General features: G+C 39.5%; 1 protein-coding gene across 15 annotated transcripts in view; it reads left to right on the top strand.

Annotated features, from left to right (window-relative positions):
• DLG1 (discs large MAGUK scaffold protein 1) overlaps nt 1–18,411 on the top strand; it is a 274,204-nt gene that overhangs the window by 69,637 nt on the left and 186,156 nt on the right. For all 15 annotated transcript variants that reach the window (XM_070406507.1, XM_070406504.1, XM_070406506.1 and 12 more), the window contains exon 5: nt 14,513–14,677. In XM_070406507.1, the coding sequence (XP_070262608.1) occupies nt 14,513–14,677 (165 nt within the window). The remainder of the gene's footprint in view (nt 1–14,512; nt 14,678–18,411) is intronic.

The following is an 18,411-nucleotide window of genomic DNA, read 5'->3' as shown; positions in this document are numbered from 1 at the left end:
TTAAACCACTTTAGATCCATCCTGTGGTATTCATTACAAACTACCACTTGAGGTTCTTGGTTGCCCCTTGATGTGAAAAAATATTTTATTGAAAATTTCTTGCTGTGGTCATACTTTGTAATTATAGTTAGAAGGGCATCTAAGTTATTATACTTATCTACTTAGAAAATCATTAGGTAATTTAGTTTGGGTAATAAAATAATGTTTTTCTTTACTTAAACTTCTGTGGATAGAATTTCTAAAGGCCTTTTCCCACACTTTGAATTTTATAGCTGGTAGTATTGACAAAAGACTGTATACAGAAATAGAGCTTCTAAGACTACTTGGTTCTAGTTGCATTTTTCATTAAGGTATTTTTATATATTCAAAATTTAAAGTTTTACAATAAATACAACTAAATTTTAAATAATTTTTTTTTTAAATATGCAATCAAAGCAGGGCACATTTTGGGGTCAGGGAAAATATCAACAAAAAATAGAAATTATCCCACAGCTTTTGATTAGTACATATTAGAAATAGCTTTAAACAATAAGGGTAAACAAATCTTTCTAGTGTATAAACATACTATCAATATGCAGAAAGTTTATTTTCTGATAGCACTGGTACTTTTAATATCAGTTATTAGTGTTTGCTTCCTTAGTTTATAGATAAATAGGAATTTTAAAATTCCAAATAACATTTAAAAATACAGTTAGTACTTTTATTTATTGCTGGGAACTTTTGAAAAGTAATAAAAGGTACCATCTTGTTTGTTAGAAATGAAATGTCTTATGAGACATCCATCCAAGATAATTACATTAATACATTATTGTGAGGAAGCAATCATCTGTTTACTATATAATCTTAAAGCTTTTGTGTGTATGTGCTGTCCTGTGGGCATGTGCTTGTGGGTGTGTGGGTGCATGTGGCTGTGTGTGGATAGGTGGGTAGATGAAGCAATATCACCAAAAGATGAGTTAATTTTTAGTGTCAGTCTCCAAAAAGAGGCTTCCTTAGAACTCAGAGAAAAGTCCCTTAGAAATGTGGGGAGAGTGCAGAGAGCACTCAGATTCTTAATCTAGAGATTTGCAAGCTGTCTATAATGCAATTCCTTGGGGATGGATGTTAACAAAAATGAACAAACTTATGTTGACTCTAAGAGAGTGCCAATTCTTTAGGTTAGGATTAGCTATTTCAAAATAGTAGATGCAGTAAGACCAGAGCCTAAGATTACCTAGAAGGAAATTAGCTGTGTTAGGATCAGAAACTTGTATTTCATAAAGGAAGCTACATTTTTTTTGTTCTTCCATAATATGCTTTTAAGAGTAAAAGCTCTTACAAATTCTTGCTTTTAGTAATGGTTCCTAAGGGAAGCTGTCATAAAGTTTTTTGTAATAGGGCATTAAAGTATATTTGATTTCAGTAGTTATTAAAGTGAGAGAATCCCAGAGAGATGAAAACACGCCCAGTAAAAAGCCAGTAAGGTTTCTATGAGTGCCTTCTAAGGTCTTAAACCTTGATATAGTTCCTTTTACAGATATGATTTTTGGCCTTGGTACAAGTAGCTTCAGGAACAAATATGGTGTGTTTTGTGGTACCAAGAAGTCATTTTATAACATAAATTTTTCTTGAACATATCCTATGTGATAAAAGGCTAATATGCAAATAGACCAAACGGCAGAACAACTGGTCACTATGACGTGCACTGACCACCAGGGGGCGTGTTCAGAAAATGGCAGGCATCGGCCATGATGGGAGGGTGGAGCAGGTGAACAGGGGCACCAGACCAAGGTGGGCACTGTCATGGGGCAAGCCTCTGTTGGTTACTGGAAATTCCTTGCTCCCACGCACCTCGGTCCCACCCGGCGCTCGCACCTGCTGCCGGCCCCACTCGCACCTGCAGCCAGCGCCGGAACCGCCACTCGCACCTGCTGCCTGTGCTGGTGCCAGTCCCGATTGCTCAGTGCCATCAGCAGGTGCGAGTGGCAGATGCCGGCCCTGATCGCCCCTGAGGTCTCCACCTCACCCTGCTCCTGAGGGGTAATCGGGGCAGCAGCCACCGCTCACACCCGCTGATGGCGCCGGCCTCACTCGCACCTGCTGCTGGTGCCAGCCCCAATCGCTCCACGCCATCAGTGGGTGTGAGTGGCACCGAGGCCACTCACACATGGGAGCAATGGCGGTGGGAGTAGGGCTGCCAGCAGACAGGGTGCCAGGAGCCATGGGGGGAGGGGCTGGGCGGGGGCACAGATGATGGGCTGAGACCCGTCCCTGTGCCTACCACAGCCTCATGGCTCACAGTTCCTTTCAGGGTGCACAAATTCGCACACTGGGCCCCTAGTCTACATAATAAAAGCCTACTCGACTGTTACAGCGGAACGACCAGAACGACTGGTTGCTATGATGCGCACTGACCACCAGGGGGCAGACGCTCAATGCAGGAGCTGCCCCCTGGTGGTCATTGTGCTCCCACAGAGGGAGTGTGGCTCAGCCAGAAGTTGGCTCACAGCTGGTGAGCGCAGCGGCCGTGGCGGGATCCTCTCCTGCCTCCGCGGCAGCACTAAGGACCAGTGAGCTGATTGGTAAGGAGTGAGGGGTCCTGGACTGTGAGAGGCCACAGGCCGGGCTTAGCGACCCCCCCTGCCTCCTCTCCACAGTGCACAACTTTTGTGCACCGGGCCTCTAGTTTTTAAATAAGAAAAAGAGGCTTTAAAATCTTATTTTCATATTGAAACTTGTGACATGTCATTTAATTTGCATATGTAATTGTATATGTGAGATTTGTGTAAGGTTAAAGATACTGGTAAGGTTTTTAAGAAATACTGTATGCATAGTTATGACTCTTTGCTATGTCTTTCATATCTTAAAGTAATGATTTTTTTTTTTTTTTTTTGCCTATTACAAGACATTTAGTAGAAAAGTTTGAGAAAACATTGCCTTACAGTTATATAATTGCCCTCCCCATTTTACCTACACCCTGCCCCTACCCCCAGTGGGGGAAAGCCTTACAGCATAGATTTAAACAGTATGGGCCATTTACTTAGTTCACTTATGCTTAGATTGTGATTGCAAATAATTAAATACTAAACTAACAATGGCTTTAAACAAGTGGACTTTTACTTTTTCTAATTTAATCAGTGGATGTATTTTATTTAATCAAACTGCTACGGCTACTGATTTATCTGTTTTTCTCTCGACCTTTGTCTCATTTTGAGACTGTTGGAGCTCCAGCCCTAAAAACAGGAAGAGGAAGTGGAAAGGGGGAACAGGTGTGGATTATGCAGCTAGAAAGCATTTGCTTTTATTTCATTCATTAGAACTGTTTCACATGGACTCTCAGTACTAAGGGAGAGTAGGAAAGTAGTATTTAGCTTTGATAGCCTCTGAATTAGAGAAAAGCAAGATAAAGAAATTATAGTTTTGGGTGGAGCAACCTACAGTGTCTGACTTAGTGCATAAGTGCAGTATTGTTTTACTGAAGTTAGATTAATTTCAGCGATGCTAATAGAGAATGCTAAATAAAGCAGTAAAGTCCAGTTTCGGCGTGTGTGTGTGTGTGTGTGTGTGTGTGTGTGTACATTTTTATTGATTTTGGAGAAGAAGGGAGAGGGGGAGAGAGAGAGAAACATCAGTGATGAGAGATAATCACTTATTGGCTGCCTCCTGCATGCCCACTACTGAGGATCTAGTCCACAACCCTGGCGTGTGCCCTTGACCAGAATCGAACCTGGGACCCTTCAGTCTGCAGGCAGACACTATCCACTGAGCCAAAACAGGTAGGGCAGTTTAGGCTCTCTTTTCACTTTTTGGACGTCTTTGCTCCAACCTTTAGAAGCAAAAGTAGATGTTGCAAAAAGCTATCTATGGATTCGTTATTTATGCCCTGAAGTATAAGGAGTATGTCCCTTTAGCCTTGGATTAAGGTATATAGTATCTAAGGGTTTCTTAAAACCAGTTTACTAAGCATTAATAGATGACAAAATATTTTTATTTAAGGGTACAGTTTCCAAATAGATTTCAAATTGAGAAAATATACTGTAATGAATAATGCATTCTAATTGGATTAAAATAAATTTGAACAGCAATTGAAGTTAAGCACAAACATTGTCTAATATCTTCCTCCTTGTTCTAAGATTAAAAGTACTTTCTCTTGGCTGTGCTGCATTTCCAAACTTTGACATTGAACAGATATCTTTAGTGTATTGTTCTATTTTGGAATCCTTTTTTATTAACTGCATGGTTCCTCCAAAGGAGAAAAGTATTCTTCAGTGATTCTGGGACTCCAGCAATTCCTCAGCCTTTCAGCATGCTATATTACACTCCTTCCTTAAAGTGAATGGATTAAAATAAATAATTCTTTCATGTATTGGCAAATAGTTTCTAATAGCACTTTGCTGATAGCAATGGGTCCATAATAAGTCTGCAGCTAGAAATAGTTGCTTGTTTACTGTTCTCTCATATCCATTTAGAACTATACTACTGTACTGTGTTATGTTAATAATTAGCCTTTTAATTTATTTGAAAATCTATTGTTTTGGAATGTAGTTTTTCTTATGTCCTTGAAGAATGTATTTGTGAAATTTTCTTTTTCACAATTGATTTACAAATGGAAAATTTGACAGTAAGTTTTGAAAGAATATTTCACTTTAAAACAAATACTTGTTTGAATATATAACATTGAGACAGTGGCATTATTTCAGAAGTTACAACAGTATATATGTCTTTGTAATTTATACAAAGAAAATCATAGCCACTCATTTACTGATCCATGCATTTACTTATTCATTAAGTAATTATTTATTGAGCACCTGTGCATTGGGGATATATTAGTGAACAAAGGAAATCCTGCTCTCATGGATTTTATATTCTAATCATATTCCCTTCCTGTAATGTTTCTCCTTGATAGCTATAAATTTAGAAATTCTGTCAGAATATTGGAATGAAAACTTGCATAGGATTTATTAGTGATTGCTTTTTAAGCCCTCTATTAGTTTGCAGGGCTGCCATAGCAAAGTACCATGGACTGTGAATGGCTTAAACAACAAAATTTTCTTAGTAGTCTAGAAGCTGGAAGTCTAAGATGAAGGAAGGTGCTGGTAGAGTTGCTTTTCTCTCGGGTCTTTCTCCTTGGCTTTCAAATGGCATCCTCTTGTTGTCTTTTCTCATGCTATTACCTCTGCACAGGTACCCCTTGATGCGTGTCTCTGTGTATCCACATTTCCTCTTCTTATAAGCATACCTGTCAGATTAGATTATCATACTCTAATGGCCTAATCTATATATATAAAAGCCTAAGTGACCGGCTGACCATCTGAGTGGCTGACTGGTAGTTATGATTGCACACTGACCACCAACACAGGACGCTCAACACAGGAGCTGCCGAGCTGCGGTGACTTGGCAGCTGTGGTTCTCTGGTGACGCACCCAGAACCAGAGAGGAGAAAGCCCAATTCCTGGGTGCGTCACCTGAGAACCGGTCTCTCGCAATCCGGGACCCCTTGGGGATGTTGGAGAGCCAGTTTCGGCCTGATCCCCACAGGCCAGACCGAGGGACCCCACTGGTGCACCCCCATGCACCGGTCCTCTAGTTTTAACTTAATCACATCTTTAACGGCTCTATTTTTACATATAGTACAGTCATATACTGACATACTAGGACTTAGGGTTTTAACATATGAATTTTGGGGAACAATTCAGCCCTAAACAAGGTCCTTATTAAGGAAGACTTAGGCCTTCAAAATTCCATGAGCAAATGAGGGAAGTTTGGAATGTAAAATTTTTATGATACATCATAATCTTGGAAAACATTTTATTATAAAGTTTACCAAGCATTCATAACCTTGATTTGAACATATTCTATCAGTGTAGATTACTAAAAGAAAAAGTAAGGGTGCTCTGATTTAAGAACATTTGATTTAAAAGTTATTTAAATTTTCAGATTAAGAAAGGTACCCTCTGTTTCACTTTGGCCACCCTTTGCCTATTTGCTACTACAAAGAAGAATGTACATCTTGAGCATGTCTTTGGTAATGGAAGCTAAGGAAGAAAAACAATGTTTTGGTAATCTGAATTTTAATTTCAAACAGTATCATGTATACACATGTATGTGTGTATATGTGTGTGTTTGATGGCTATGTTTGAACTAATGTATTAAGTGAACTTTTTAGTGGTTGGCTTTTGGATCATAATTTAGATTATTTCAAGTTGTTTCAAATAATGAAAAATACTTATTTTTGGACAAAATACAACCTATCAATTAGAAACTATCTCTAAAAAGCATATTAGCAGCCCTAACCGGTTTGGCTCAATGGATAGAGCGTTGGCCTGCAGACTGAAAGGTCCCAGTTTCGATTCCGGTCAAGGGCATGTACCTTGGTTGCAGGCACATCCCCAGTAGGGAGTGTGCAGGAAGCAGGTGATCGATGTTTCTCTCTCATCGATGTTTCTAATTCTCTATCCCTCTCTCTTCCTCTCTGTAAAAAAATCAATAAAATATATTTTAAAAAATAACGAAATAAAAGCATATTAGCAGCAGAAGCTATACTTCCTGATTACTTTTTAGTTTTACAGAAGTAGAAAATAGTAATAACTTTTATTTGACAACATAAAGTTTTAGGAGGGAAACAAATTGGCTACTTTTTTTTTCTGGACTTAAGGACCAGGAGTGGGTTTTGTTCCAATAGTACACCTGTGTTTTTAAAAAATAACTAATCTGTCTTAAGCTACTTTTGGCATTTGCTGGACTTAAAATACATGTAAAAGAAATCTTCCCTAGAATTTCATAGTCATTAAGAGGTGTGAAACACAGACCACTGGAAGCTCCTGGCAGAATTTTTAAAAAGGGATTCTCAATTTGGTTTTAGAGAAAAAAACACAATGCAAGTTGAACAGATTTTACAAATTTGAAATATAAAGTAAGTTATGATTGTCATAAATTCCATTATGCCCCCCCCATATTTTTGTTAAAGTTAGATATCTTCTATATCGACTGCCTTCGTCATTTATCTTAGCAAACAGTCATTTAACCTTCAGTGTACCTAGAGAATTACTTATCACTCTTTGTCATCCTTTTCTTTTTTATTGCCATTCTTTTTCAGTTTTAAATATTGTAAGTCTTTTTATAAATAATTTTCAGAGCAATGAAGGAATAAGGAAAATTTTCATTATACATTTTAAATTAGAATCTAAATTAGCAAACCAACCTAATTTTAAAAATCAGCTTTATCCTATATAATGAAGTGGTAATATGCAAATTAACCCTCACGCCCTCACAAGATGGCTGCCTACGACCAGGCCGGCAGGGGGTTAGTGAGGGACGACCAAACGACTGAGCAGCAGGCTGCATGGGGTGACCAGGCTGGTAGGGGGGTTAGTAAGGGATGACCAGAAGACTGAACAGCAGGCTGCGTGGTGCGACCAGGCCGGCGGGGGGGGGGGGGGGGGGGGGGGGGTGGCGGGCGTGAGGGGCGACCAGGCCGTGAGTGATTAGGAGCCAGCAGTCCAGGATTGTGAGAGGGATGTCCGACTGCCGGTTTAGGCCTGATCCCGGGGATTGGGCCTCAACCCGTAGTCAGATATCTCCCAAGGGGTCCCAGATTAGAGAGGGTGCAGGCTGGGCTTAGGGGACACACACCCCTCCCCCCATGCACGAATTTCATGCACCAGCCCTCTAGTTGAGATATAATTGACATACAATAAACTGTATCTATTCAAAGGGTACAATTTTGTAAGTTTTAACATATGTATGTATACACCTATGAAACCATCACTACAACAATCAAAATAGTGAACATACCCATTATTCCCAAAACTTTCCACAAGCTTTTTTTTTTTTCAATCACTTCCTTCCCTGTCTCCTCCAGACTTCTATTGGTTTGATTCTGTCAAGTAGATTAATATGAATTTTGTAGAGTTTTATTTAAATGAAATTATGTTCTATTTTTTTAGCCTGGCTTCTTTCAGATTAATTATTTTGAGTTTTATCCATATCATTGCCTGTATTCGTAGTACATTTGTTTTAGTTGAATAGTATTCCATTATATGTATATAACACGTTTGGTTTTTTTTAGGTATTTATACCCAAAATGTTCAATGTCCTTTGAATGTAACTAACCATTAATCAGCTAACATACATGAACATGCAATATATATCCATTTGGTACGTACTGATTCCAGATGTCAGATAGGTTTTGGTCTTCATTTGACATCAAAGCACAATACTTTCATGAATTTTGATGGCTGTGATTTTGTAATAGAAAGGACAACATTCATTTATCTTTGACCTTTAATCACAAGGCATTTCATTTTTAGATTTGACTCCAGTTAGAATGATCAACCTAATGACTTTTTTTATTTTTGCATTATCTGTTTCCTTCATTCACCCTGTGTATGTAGCTACCTTCAACAGTTATCTACTTATAAGTTGCACAAAGCAAATCATGGTGCATAATTATAAAAAATAAGAGGGTACTGTCACACTTACTTTCAGGATACAGGGATGGTCCAAGTTCTTGTCACAAAATCTACACTAATAAAAGAGAAACATGGTAATTGGCGTACAACCGCTACCCTTCCCATTGGCTAATCAGCATATCCTTATGCAAATTAACTGTCAGCCAAGATGGCGGCCGGCAGCCATGCACTGAAGCGAGCAGGGAGGCTTGCTTCCTCCAGGAACTGCAGGCTCCAACGTTCCCCGCCTCACTTGCTGGCCTCTCAACTGCAACTCTAAGCAACTATTACTATGTTGCAAATAAGAAGCTAAACAAAACTGGCTTTCAGTCAGCCCCGGACCACAACATTGTATCCATGTTTTCAGCAGCGAGGCCTCAGAGCTAAAGCTGGCCCAGAATAAAAAAAAGAAAGAAAACAAGGAGCGGTTGGAAGCTTTTAGTCAACTGCCAGCCGGAAAACAGCCCTCAGCCCCTCAGCCAGCCTGGCCAGGCACCCCAGTGGGGACCCCCACCCTGATCCAGGACACCCTTCAGGGCAAACCAGCCGGCCCCCACCCGTGCACCAGGCCTCTATCCTATATAGTAAAAGGGTAATATGCCTCCTGGCACCGGGATCAGCGGAGCAGCGAGGCTCCCGGCACCGGGGTCAGCGTGACAGGGGGCAGTGCCCAAACCCCCTGATCAGCCCTGCTCTGTGCCTGATAGGGGGGAGCTCCCCAATCCCCCGATTGCTCTGCGGCTCTGTGTTTGACAGGGTGCAGCGCACCAACCCCCTGATCGGCCCTGCTCTGTTTGTGACAGGGTGTGGCGCCCCAACACCGCCCCCCCCCCCACGGGCCCTGCTCTGTGCCTGATAGGGGGGAGCTCCCCAATCCCCTGATTGCCCTGCGGCTCTGTGTTTGACAGGGTGCAGCGCCCCAACCCCCTGATCGGCCCTGCTCTGTGTGTGACAGGGTGCGGTGCCCCAACCTCCTGCCCCCACGGGCCCTGCTCTGTGTGTGACAGGGTAGAGCCATAACCTCTCCATCGGCCCTGCCCTGAGTGTGACAGTGGCGGTGCCCCAACCCCCTGATCGGCCCTGCTGTGTGGGTGATAGAAGGTGGCACCCCAACCCCCCTCCACGGGCCTTGCTCTGTGTGTGACAGGGTAGAGCCATAACCTCCCCATTGGCCCTGCCCTGAGTGTGACAGGGTGCAGCGCCCCAACCCCCTGATCTTCCCTAATCTGTGTGTGACAGGGGGCAGCGCCCCAAACCCCTGATCAGCTCTGCTCTGTGAGTGACAGGGAGCAGCGCCCCAACCCCCTGATTGGCCCTGCTCTGTGAGTGACAGGGGGCAGCGCCCAACCCCCTGATTGGCCCTGCTCTGTGAGTGACAGGGGGCAGCGCCCCAACCCCCTGATCAGCCCTGCTCTGTGAGTGACAGGGAGCAGCGCCCCAACCCCCTATCGGCCCTGCTCTGTGCATGACAGGGGGTGGCGCCGCAACCTCCCCATCGACCCTGCCGTGAGTGTAACAGGGGGCGGTGCACCAACCCCCCAATCAGTCTACCCTGAAAGTGACTGAGGGTGGCATTGCAACCTCCCGATCCGCCCTGCTCTGTGCATGACGGGGTGGTGCCCCAACTCCCCAATCGGCCCTGCTCTGAGCCTGACCAGGGGCTGCACTTAGGGATTGGGCGTGCCCTCTGCCACCCGGGAGCAGGCCTAAGCCAGCAGGTCGTTACCTCCTGAGGGGTCCCAGACTGTAAGAGGGCACAGGCCGGGCTAGGGGACCCCCCCCCCCTCGAGTGCACAAATTTTTGTGCACCGGGCCTCTAGTATCTATATAAAAGCCCAGCAACCAAACGGCAGAATGACCGGTCAATCAGTCGCTATGACGCGCACTGACCACCAGGGGGCAGACGCTCAATGCAGGAGCTGCTCCCTGGTGGTCAGTGTACTCCCACAGTGGGAGCACCACTTGGCTGACCAAGATGAGTGGTTGCTCCTACAATAGGAGCAGCCGCTAGCAGGCCCAGGGGAAGGCCGAGTCTCTGCACCTATCAAATACCTGAGACAATCCAGACTCTGGCCTGACCCCACTAGCTGATGCAGGCCCTCTAAGGTGTGTTCTAGAAAGAACACGGGGAGCTGGCATAGGCGGGTGGCAAGAGGGACGTGACTGTGGACCCTCCCCTCCCCCCAGGGGTGGCTGTCCCGATGGATGAGGATCCTGGAGCACGGCTGCCCTGAATATCCCCGATGGTATCACCGACCTGGTATCACACATCAAGGACATTCACTGAGTGGCTTTGGGGTTCAAAGCTCTCCACCAGGTTTTTCCAGGACACAGAACATGCCTTTACCCAAGACATAACCCCAAAATATCAGCTCAGACTAATTTCCTCGTTCAGCAGCTGCTCAGAGGGTGGGTCCACAGCCTCTTGGCTGACCATGATGAGCAGTGCTCCCATAGCGGGCTGATCCCCACTGGCCACGCCCCCCACCAATGCATGAATCCGTACACTGGGCCTCTAGTTTTATGATAAAATCCTGAACTCAGTGAATGAAAATTTGATATTTCCTTTCTGTCCTTAGTTTTTCAGTTAGCTTATTCTTTTTTTTTTTTTAATCCTCACCCAAGGATATTTTTTCCATTGATTTTTAGAGACAGTGGAAAGAGGGAGGGAGGGAGAAAGAGAGATGTGGGAGAGAGATATACATCGATTCATCAATTAGTTGCCTCCTACATATACCCTAACTGGGGCTGGGGATGGAACCTGTAACCCAGGTACATGCCCTTGACCAGGAATGGGATCTGTGACCCTTTGGTGCATGGGCTGACACACTAATCATTGAGCAACACTGGCCAGGGCATCACTCATCTTATTCTTGAATTTCAGAAAATTCATTTAGAATATTGTCATCTGAAGACTTATCGTCTCAGGTTTCACTTACACATTCAAATTAACCATCATTATTAATCGACAGTGTTGTTCACTTTATTTTCATTCATCTTCTGATCAGCTCGTAATTGTAAAATGTCTTTGGCAGTTTTCTTCTTCTCTTTCCCATTATTGGTGGTATGCAGAAAAGAGTAACATAACCTAAATTGCTATCCTTGAAAAGGCCTGCTTGCAAATTTGGTCCTTGCCTGGTGTCTGGGAACTTAGATTTCAAGAAGATCCCCACCACTGACTGATAAGAGTGGTACACTGTGCCTAAACTGTTTGTGCAAACAGTATGGTTTATGCTGAACATTTCCTTCTGGGAGTCTAGAATTTTAATGAGTGCTAGACAGAGGCCTGGACAACGTGACCAGCTGCCAGTCAATACCCTGGGTTCTAAGTCTCTCACAGTCTTGCCTGGTTGGCAGTATTTCACGTGTTACCACAACTTGTGGCTGGGAAAACTAAGGGCATCCTGTGTGACTCTACTGGGAGAGAACTGTAGAAGTGTACTCACAATTTCCCCTAGACTTCACCACATGTACATTTTCCCTTTATTGATTTTTATTTGTATCATTTCATTGTGATAAATGATAGTTGTGAGTAAGCCAGTCAGAAAAAGAAATAATTTATGATTCCACTCATATGTGGTACTTAGAGTAGTCAAAATCATAAAGACAGAAAGTATAATGATGGTTGGTAGAGGTTGGAGGAGGGCAAAATTTTGAGTTATTGTTTACAGGTATAGAGTTTCAGTTTCACAAGTTGAAAGAGTTTTGGTGATGGATGGTGGTAATGGCTGCACAACAATGTGAATGTATTTAATACCACTGAACTGTAGACTTAAAATGGTTAAGCTGGTAATTTTATGCTATGTGTATTTTACCACAATTTTAAAAAAAGAAATTTAAAACCCTGAATATTTATTTGTCTATTTCTTCCCCAATGTTAGCTCAACACTGTATCTCTTCACTTAAACAACTGTATTTTCTGACTGGCTTATTTCACTTAGAATAATGCCCATAAGGTTCACCCATGTTGTAACATAGTGCAGAATTTCCTTCCTTAAGGCTGAATAATTTTCATTGTATGTATATACCACATTTTGTTTATCCATTCATCTGTTGATGGACACTTGGGTTTCTTCCATGTATTAGCTATTGTGACTAATGCTGCTATGAACATGTCCAAACACAACATCGTAGAGTTTTTGTACTACTATTTCTTCTAAGAGTCTTATTGTTTTAGGTCTTACATTTATTTATTGATATATATATAATCTTCAAGACCCTGTTTCCAATTCTTTGGGGTATATATACCCAGATTTAAAATTGCTGGATAATATGGTAATTGTATTTTAATTTTTTGAGGAACTGACATACTATTTTATGTTCCTACCAACAGTACACAAAGGTTTTAGTTTCTCCACATCCTCACCAATACTTGTTTTCTGTTATTTTGATAGGTGCCCTCCTAATGGGTATGGATGGTATCTCATTGTAGTTTTGATTTGCATTTTCTTAATGATTAGTAATGTTGAACATCTTTTCCTGTGCTCATTGGCCATTTGTATATCTAATTTGGGGAAATGTCTATTCAAGCACTTTGGCATTTTTGAATTGTGTGTTTGATTTTGGTTGTTGAGTTTCAGGAGTTCTCTATATATTCTGGATATTCATACCTTGTCAGGTATATGATTTGCAAATAATTTTCCCCATTCTGTGGGTTGCCTTTTTACTCTGTGGATAGTGTCTTTTGATGTGCAATTTTTACAAGTTTTTTTCTATAGTACAGTTTGTCTTGTTGTTGTTGTTACCTATGTCTTTAGTGTCGTATTTAAGAATTCATGGCCAAATACAACATTGTAGAGTTTTTGTACTATGTTTTCTTCTAAAAGTCTTACTGTTTTACGTCTTACATTCAGATCCTTGATCCATTTTGAATTGATCTTTGTATATGGTGCTAGGTAAGAGTCCAACTTCATTCTTTTGCATGTGGATATCCAGTTTCCCCAGCAACATTTGTTGAAGACTGTCTTTTCCTTAGTGAATGGTCTTAGCACCCTTGCCAATTTTTTTTATTTTACTTTATTTTTTTATTTTTTTTTTAGCATAAATGTGAGGGTTGACTTTACAGCTTTGTAATCAAGTTTTGAGATGAGGAAATTTGTGTTTTCTAGCTCTGTTCTTTTTCATGATTATTTTGACTATTCAGATCCCTTGAGATTCCAAATGAATTTTAAATTGGGTTTTTCTGTTTCTGTGAAAATAATGTCATTGAGATTTTGATAGGGATTGATTAGAACCTGTAAATTGCTTTGAGTACTATTGACATCTTAACAATATGAAGTCTTCTAATCCATGAATGTGGGATGTGTTTCCATTATTTCTGTCATCTTTAATTTCTCTCAGCAGTTTTATAGTTTTCATTGTACAAGTCTTTCACCTTGTTGGTTTAAGTTCATTTCTAATTATTTTATTTGCTCCAATGCTGTTGTAAATGGAATTGTTTTTGTCATTTTCTTTTTAGATTGTTTGTGTACAGAAATGCAGCTTATTTTTGTGTATTGACTTTGTATTCTGTTACTTTGCTGAATTCATTAGTTCTAACTGTTTTTGCCAAGTCTTTAGGATTTTCTCTACATAAAATCATGTCATCTACAAACAGATTGTTTTACTTTTTCCTTGTCAATTTGGATGCCTTTCAATTATTTTTCTTGCCTTATTGTTCTGGTTGCGACTTCTATTACTATGTTGAATAGAAGTGGTGAAGTTGACCAAAATTAACCTCAATTTATCATCCAAGTTTTCCCCTGGAAGTTATAAGCCTTTAACAGACTCCACATTTCCAAAATAGTTACATCATAGTCTGCCTGTGCAGTTGTTATGTAGGTACAGAGACAGATTCCTGGGGCTTCCTGCTACTCCATCTTTTCAGAATCTGAACTATTTTTAATCTAATAATTTCATTTAAATGTTGGCATGACTTTAAAACGGAGGCCAATTTCTCTCAGACTCTGTGTGTTAAGCCATAAAATACATTTCATACAGTTAAATATTATTGAGTATTTGCTAGTTATGAAAACTCTGATTTAATTGAATTCACTTTGCTTCTCAGGACCTCTTCATATTTAACAATTTTCTTTACTTTACAGAAATACCGGTATCGGGATGAAGATACACCTCCTCAAGAGCACATTTCCCCACAAATCGCTAATGAGGTGATAGGTCCAGAATTGGTTCATATTTCAGAGAAAAACCTGTCAGAAATTGAGAATGTCCATGGCTTTGTTTCTCATTCTCATATTTCACCAATAAAGGTAAGATCATTTTGTTGCTTGAATTATATATTACTTACATTACTAGTATAGCTCATGCTCAGAAAGAACTATTCTTTCACATAGGTTTTCCTTCTCCTTGATTTTCCTGGTTTTGTAGTTATAGGGAATTTTATAATATTTATTAGCATTCTAAGAACATTTTTAAAGATATATTTTATAAATGAATTTTATCAGGGATACTACCTTTAAGCTTAAAAATTCCTACGAAGGAAATAACTATTATAATTCAAATACCACACACTGAAATATTTTTGAACACTTATTTTAAGTATTAATAGGTACAGAAAAAACATTAACAGTTTCTTTGAAGTTCAGTATGTGGCTTTACCTGATCCCATTACCTTGCCTTCCCTCTCAGAAATAACCACAATCCTGGTTTCTTATAAAAGTCTATCACATATTTAGATCTCTGATCAGTGTATTATTTATTTTGCCTATCTTGAACTTTATACAATTAGAATTATACTGTATATAATCTCAGCCTGCATTTTTTGCTTAACATTATATATATTCTGAGACTCATTATTTTCATTGTTCTAGTTTTCTATTTTGTAAATATACTATAATTTATCTTACTTTTGATGAACATTGAGGTGTTTATTACCAGTATAAAAAGTGCTGTTAAAAACATAGATTGTGTATACACATTTTTGTGGGCAACACCAAGATTATTTTCCAAGTGGTTGTTTTCAAAGAACCATCCCTTTTTGGAAAACGTTCTCTTGTGTCCCTCCTCCTGTGCTGCCATCTCACCCCCTTGTTTTCCTACATACATATGCATACATATATACACCTGTTTATGTAGATATATAAATATAAATGTGTGGATAATCTACATACCAATAGAAGATTGTGTTTGATTGAAGTACTCTTGATCTTTTCTTGGGAGACTAAATGAGGGACACAGTTCTCCTTTTCTCTTTTTTATTGTGTTATTTTTTTATTTCCTGCTTTCTTTGAGTTTATTTCAGTTTGGCTTTTTGTTCTAGTTTCTTAAATAGGTTGTTTATTGCATTATCAGTCTTTTCTAATAGTATTTGAGTTTGTAAATTTTCTTTTACATAGCACTTTAGCTGTATCCTCCCAATTTTAATATGTAATGTTTTTTGTCATCTAACATTTTCTTTATGGTTTTTTTTTGTTTATCTTATGAGTTACTTAGAAATACGCTTTTTAATCTTTAAACATAGGAGACACTTCTTTCATGTCTTATTTTAGATTATATTTTCTTTTTTTTTCTTTAAATATATTTTATTAATTTCTTACAGAGAGGAAGGGAGAGGGATAGAGAGTTAGAAACATCGATGAGAGAGAAACATCGATCAGCTGCCTCCTGCACACTCCCTATTGGGTATGTGCCCGCAACCAAGGTACATGTCCTTGACCGGAATCGAACCTGGGACCCTTGAGTCCCCAGGCCGACGCTCTATCCAGTGAGCCAAACCAGTTAGGGCTTAGATTATATTTTCTTATCTCATTCTTTTCTTATTAGCCTAGAAGTTTTTTATTCGCTTCTTTTCCTTTAATGGCTATCCTGGAAGTTTTAATACACATTTTTAATTTCAGAAAAATCTAAAATCAATAAGAATCGTTTACCCTCATTCTAAATAACATAAGAACCTTAAAACAATTGAACTCTGATCACTCCTGCTTGCTTTATATGCTGTTCTTATCAGCCTATACCTGTTTCTCTTGACTGAAATAATATAAACTATTTCTTACTTTATTTGAAAACCCCTGCCAGGTATGTATCTTTTGTTTCTGATGTTTTGAATTTCTGGTCATTCTGATTGTTACAAACTATGCAAAGCCAGTTTGCACACACCCAACTACTCCACAATTTCTTGGTATTTTGGTAGTTATTTTCATAAGTATGTAGCTCTGGCACAAGCAGACAATGAGCCAGCAAGTATGAAGTATTTTATATAGCCTCTTAAAATATGATGGATGAGCCCAGGCCAAGTTGCACAGTTGTTTAGAGTATTGTCTCCATACTCCAAGGTTATAGGTTCAATCCCCAGTCAGGGAACATACATGAAAGCATAAATAAATAGAGCAACAAAAAAATCTCTCTCTCAAATCGATAAATAAAAATTTAAGTAATATATGATGTAGCCTCAGTTCTCTGCTGTTGCATAAAATGCTCACTCTAGGCAAATAAAGCAGTATTCCAAACAAGATTTTGTTATCCAGAATTTCTAGACATTTTAGAAATTAAACCTGAAGCCTTTTTTCCTATTATAAACTTGTTATACACATTTTTTCTATGTTAAAATTTTTAAAACTTCAGAAATATTACATGGTATATTTGTACCATAATTTGATGAACATTTCTGGTCTTTGCTGTTTGTTATTTCTATTTTTACTATGTTTTGTAAAGAAGGCTGCAGTAAATAATCTTTGGACATAAAAAGTGTTTGGTTTAGTTCCTTAGGCAGTGTGGTTCTCAACCTTCTGGCCCTTTAAATACAGTTCCTCATGTTGTGACCCAGCCATAAAATTATTTTCGTTGCTACTTCATAACTGTAATGTTGCTACTATTATGAATCGTAATGTAAATATCTGATATGCAGGATGGTCTTAGGTGACCCCTGTGAAAGGGTCGTTCGACCGCTAAAGGGGTTGCGACCCACAGGTTGAGAACCGCTGCCTTAGAGTTTATTTTCTGGGAGTCACATTACTTGGTCAGAAGCATATGAACTTTCTCAAAGTTTTTGATACATTTGACAGGCTATATACTGATACAGTTATAATTTAAAAATTAGTAAAGCTGCCCTATTTGGGGAATTTCTTCCTGCTTTTCCTATTTCATGCATAGGTTACTGTGGCAGGTACCTCAAAAAATAATTATTTAAGGATTGAGATAGACTAGGAGTGTGTGGGTAATAGGAAAATGGTTAGGGTCCTTTTAACTTTATTAGAAAATCAAATATTTAAAAAAAAACTTTTGTTTTGACATAAGATAAGTTTTAATGTTGTTGTTGTTTTTAATTTTTTTGAGAACCAGCACAAATGTTTTAGGAAGTTCCACAATGAGATATCTTTTATTTTAGTTACGCTGTCAGTTAATCAGATTAGTAACCTCTTAAAAAAAAAAACTGCCCTGTCCGGTTTGGCTCAGTGGATAGAGCATTGGCCTGCGGACTCAGGGGTCCCGGGTTCGGTTCCGGTCAAGAGCATGTACCTTGGTTGCGGGCACATCCCCAGTGGGGAGTGTGCAGGAGGCAGCTGATCGATGTTTCTCTCTCATCGATGTTTCTGGCTCCCTATCCCTCTCCTTTCCTCTTTGTAAAAAATCAATAGAATATATTTAAAAAAAAAACTAATATAGGGAGCTTTTCCACTTTATAGTATTATAGTTTGGAATGAAGCAAGCAAGTAACTATTATACTGTACATGGAATTCAGTATATGAATTGTTTTTGTAATTTGAAAAATTATCTTTGGATAGTAATGATCTGAGTGCAAAGTAAGTTATGCACTACTTTATTCTTAACAGTTCTTGTGAAAGCTAAAAAATAAGGTTAATTTAATAGGTACTTTTTAAAAAAATTAACTGCTAGAATAGTAGTTTGGTTTATCAAACAATAAATGCATTCATCAAACATTTATTAAACATCTGGTCTAGTAGCTTTGTGTTTTTATGATGAGACTAGAGGTCTGATGCACAAAATTCGTGCAAGAGTATACCTTCCTTCCCCCCTGCTGCCGGCA

Source organism: Myotis yumanensis, unplaced genomic scaffold (assembly GCF_028538775.1).
Source record: "Myotis yumanensis isolate MYYU_CA2020_CCGP unplaced genomic scaffold, mMyoYum1.0.hap1 SCAF_2, whole genome shotgun sequence".
Taxonomy (NCBI): Eukaryota; Metazoa; Chordata; class Mammalia; order Chiroptera; family Vespertilionidae; genus Myotis; species Myotis yumanensis.
The sequence above is the reverse complement of the archived record's forward strand: the minus strand, read 5'-3'. Positions and strand labels throughout refer to the sequence as shown.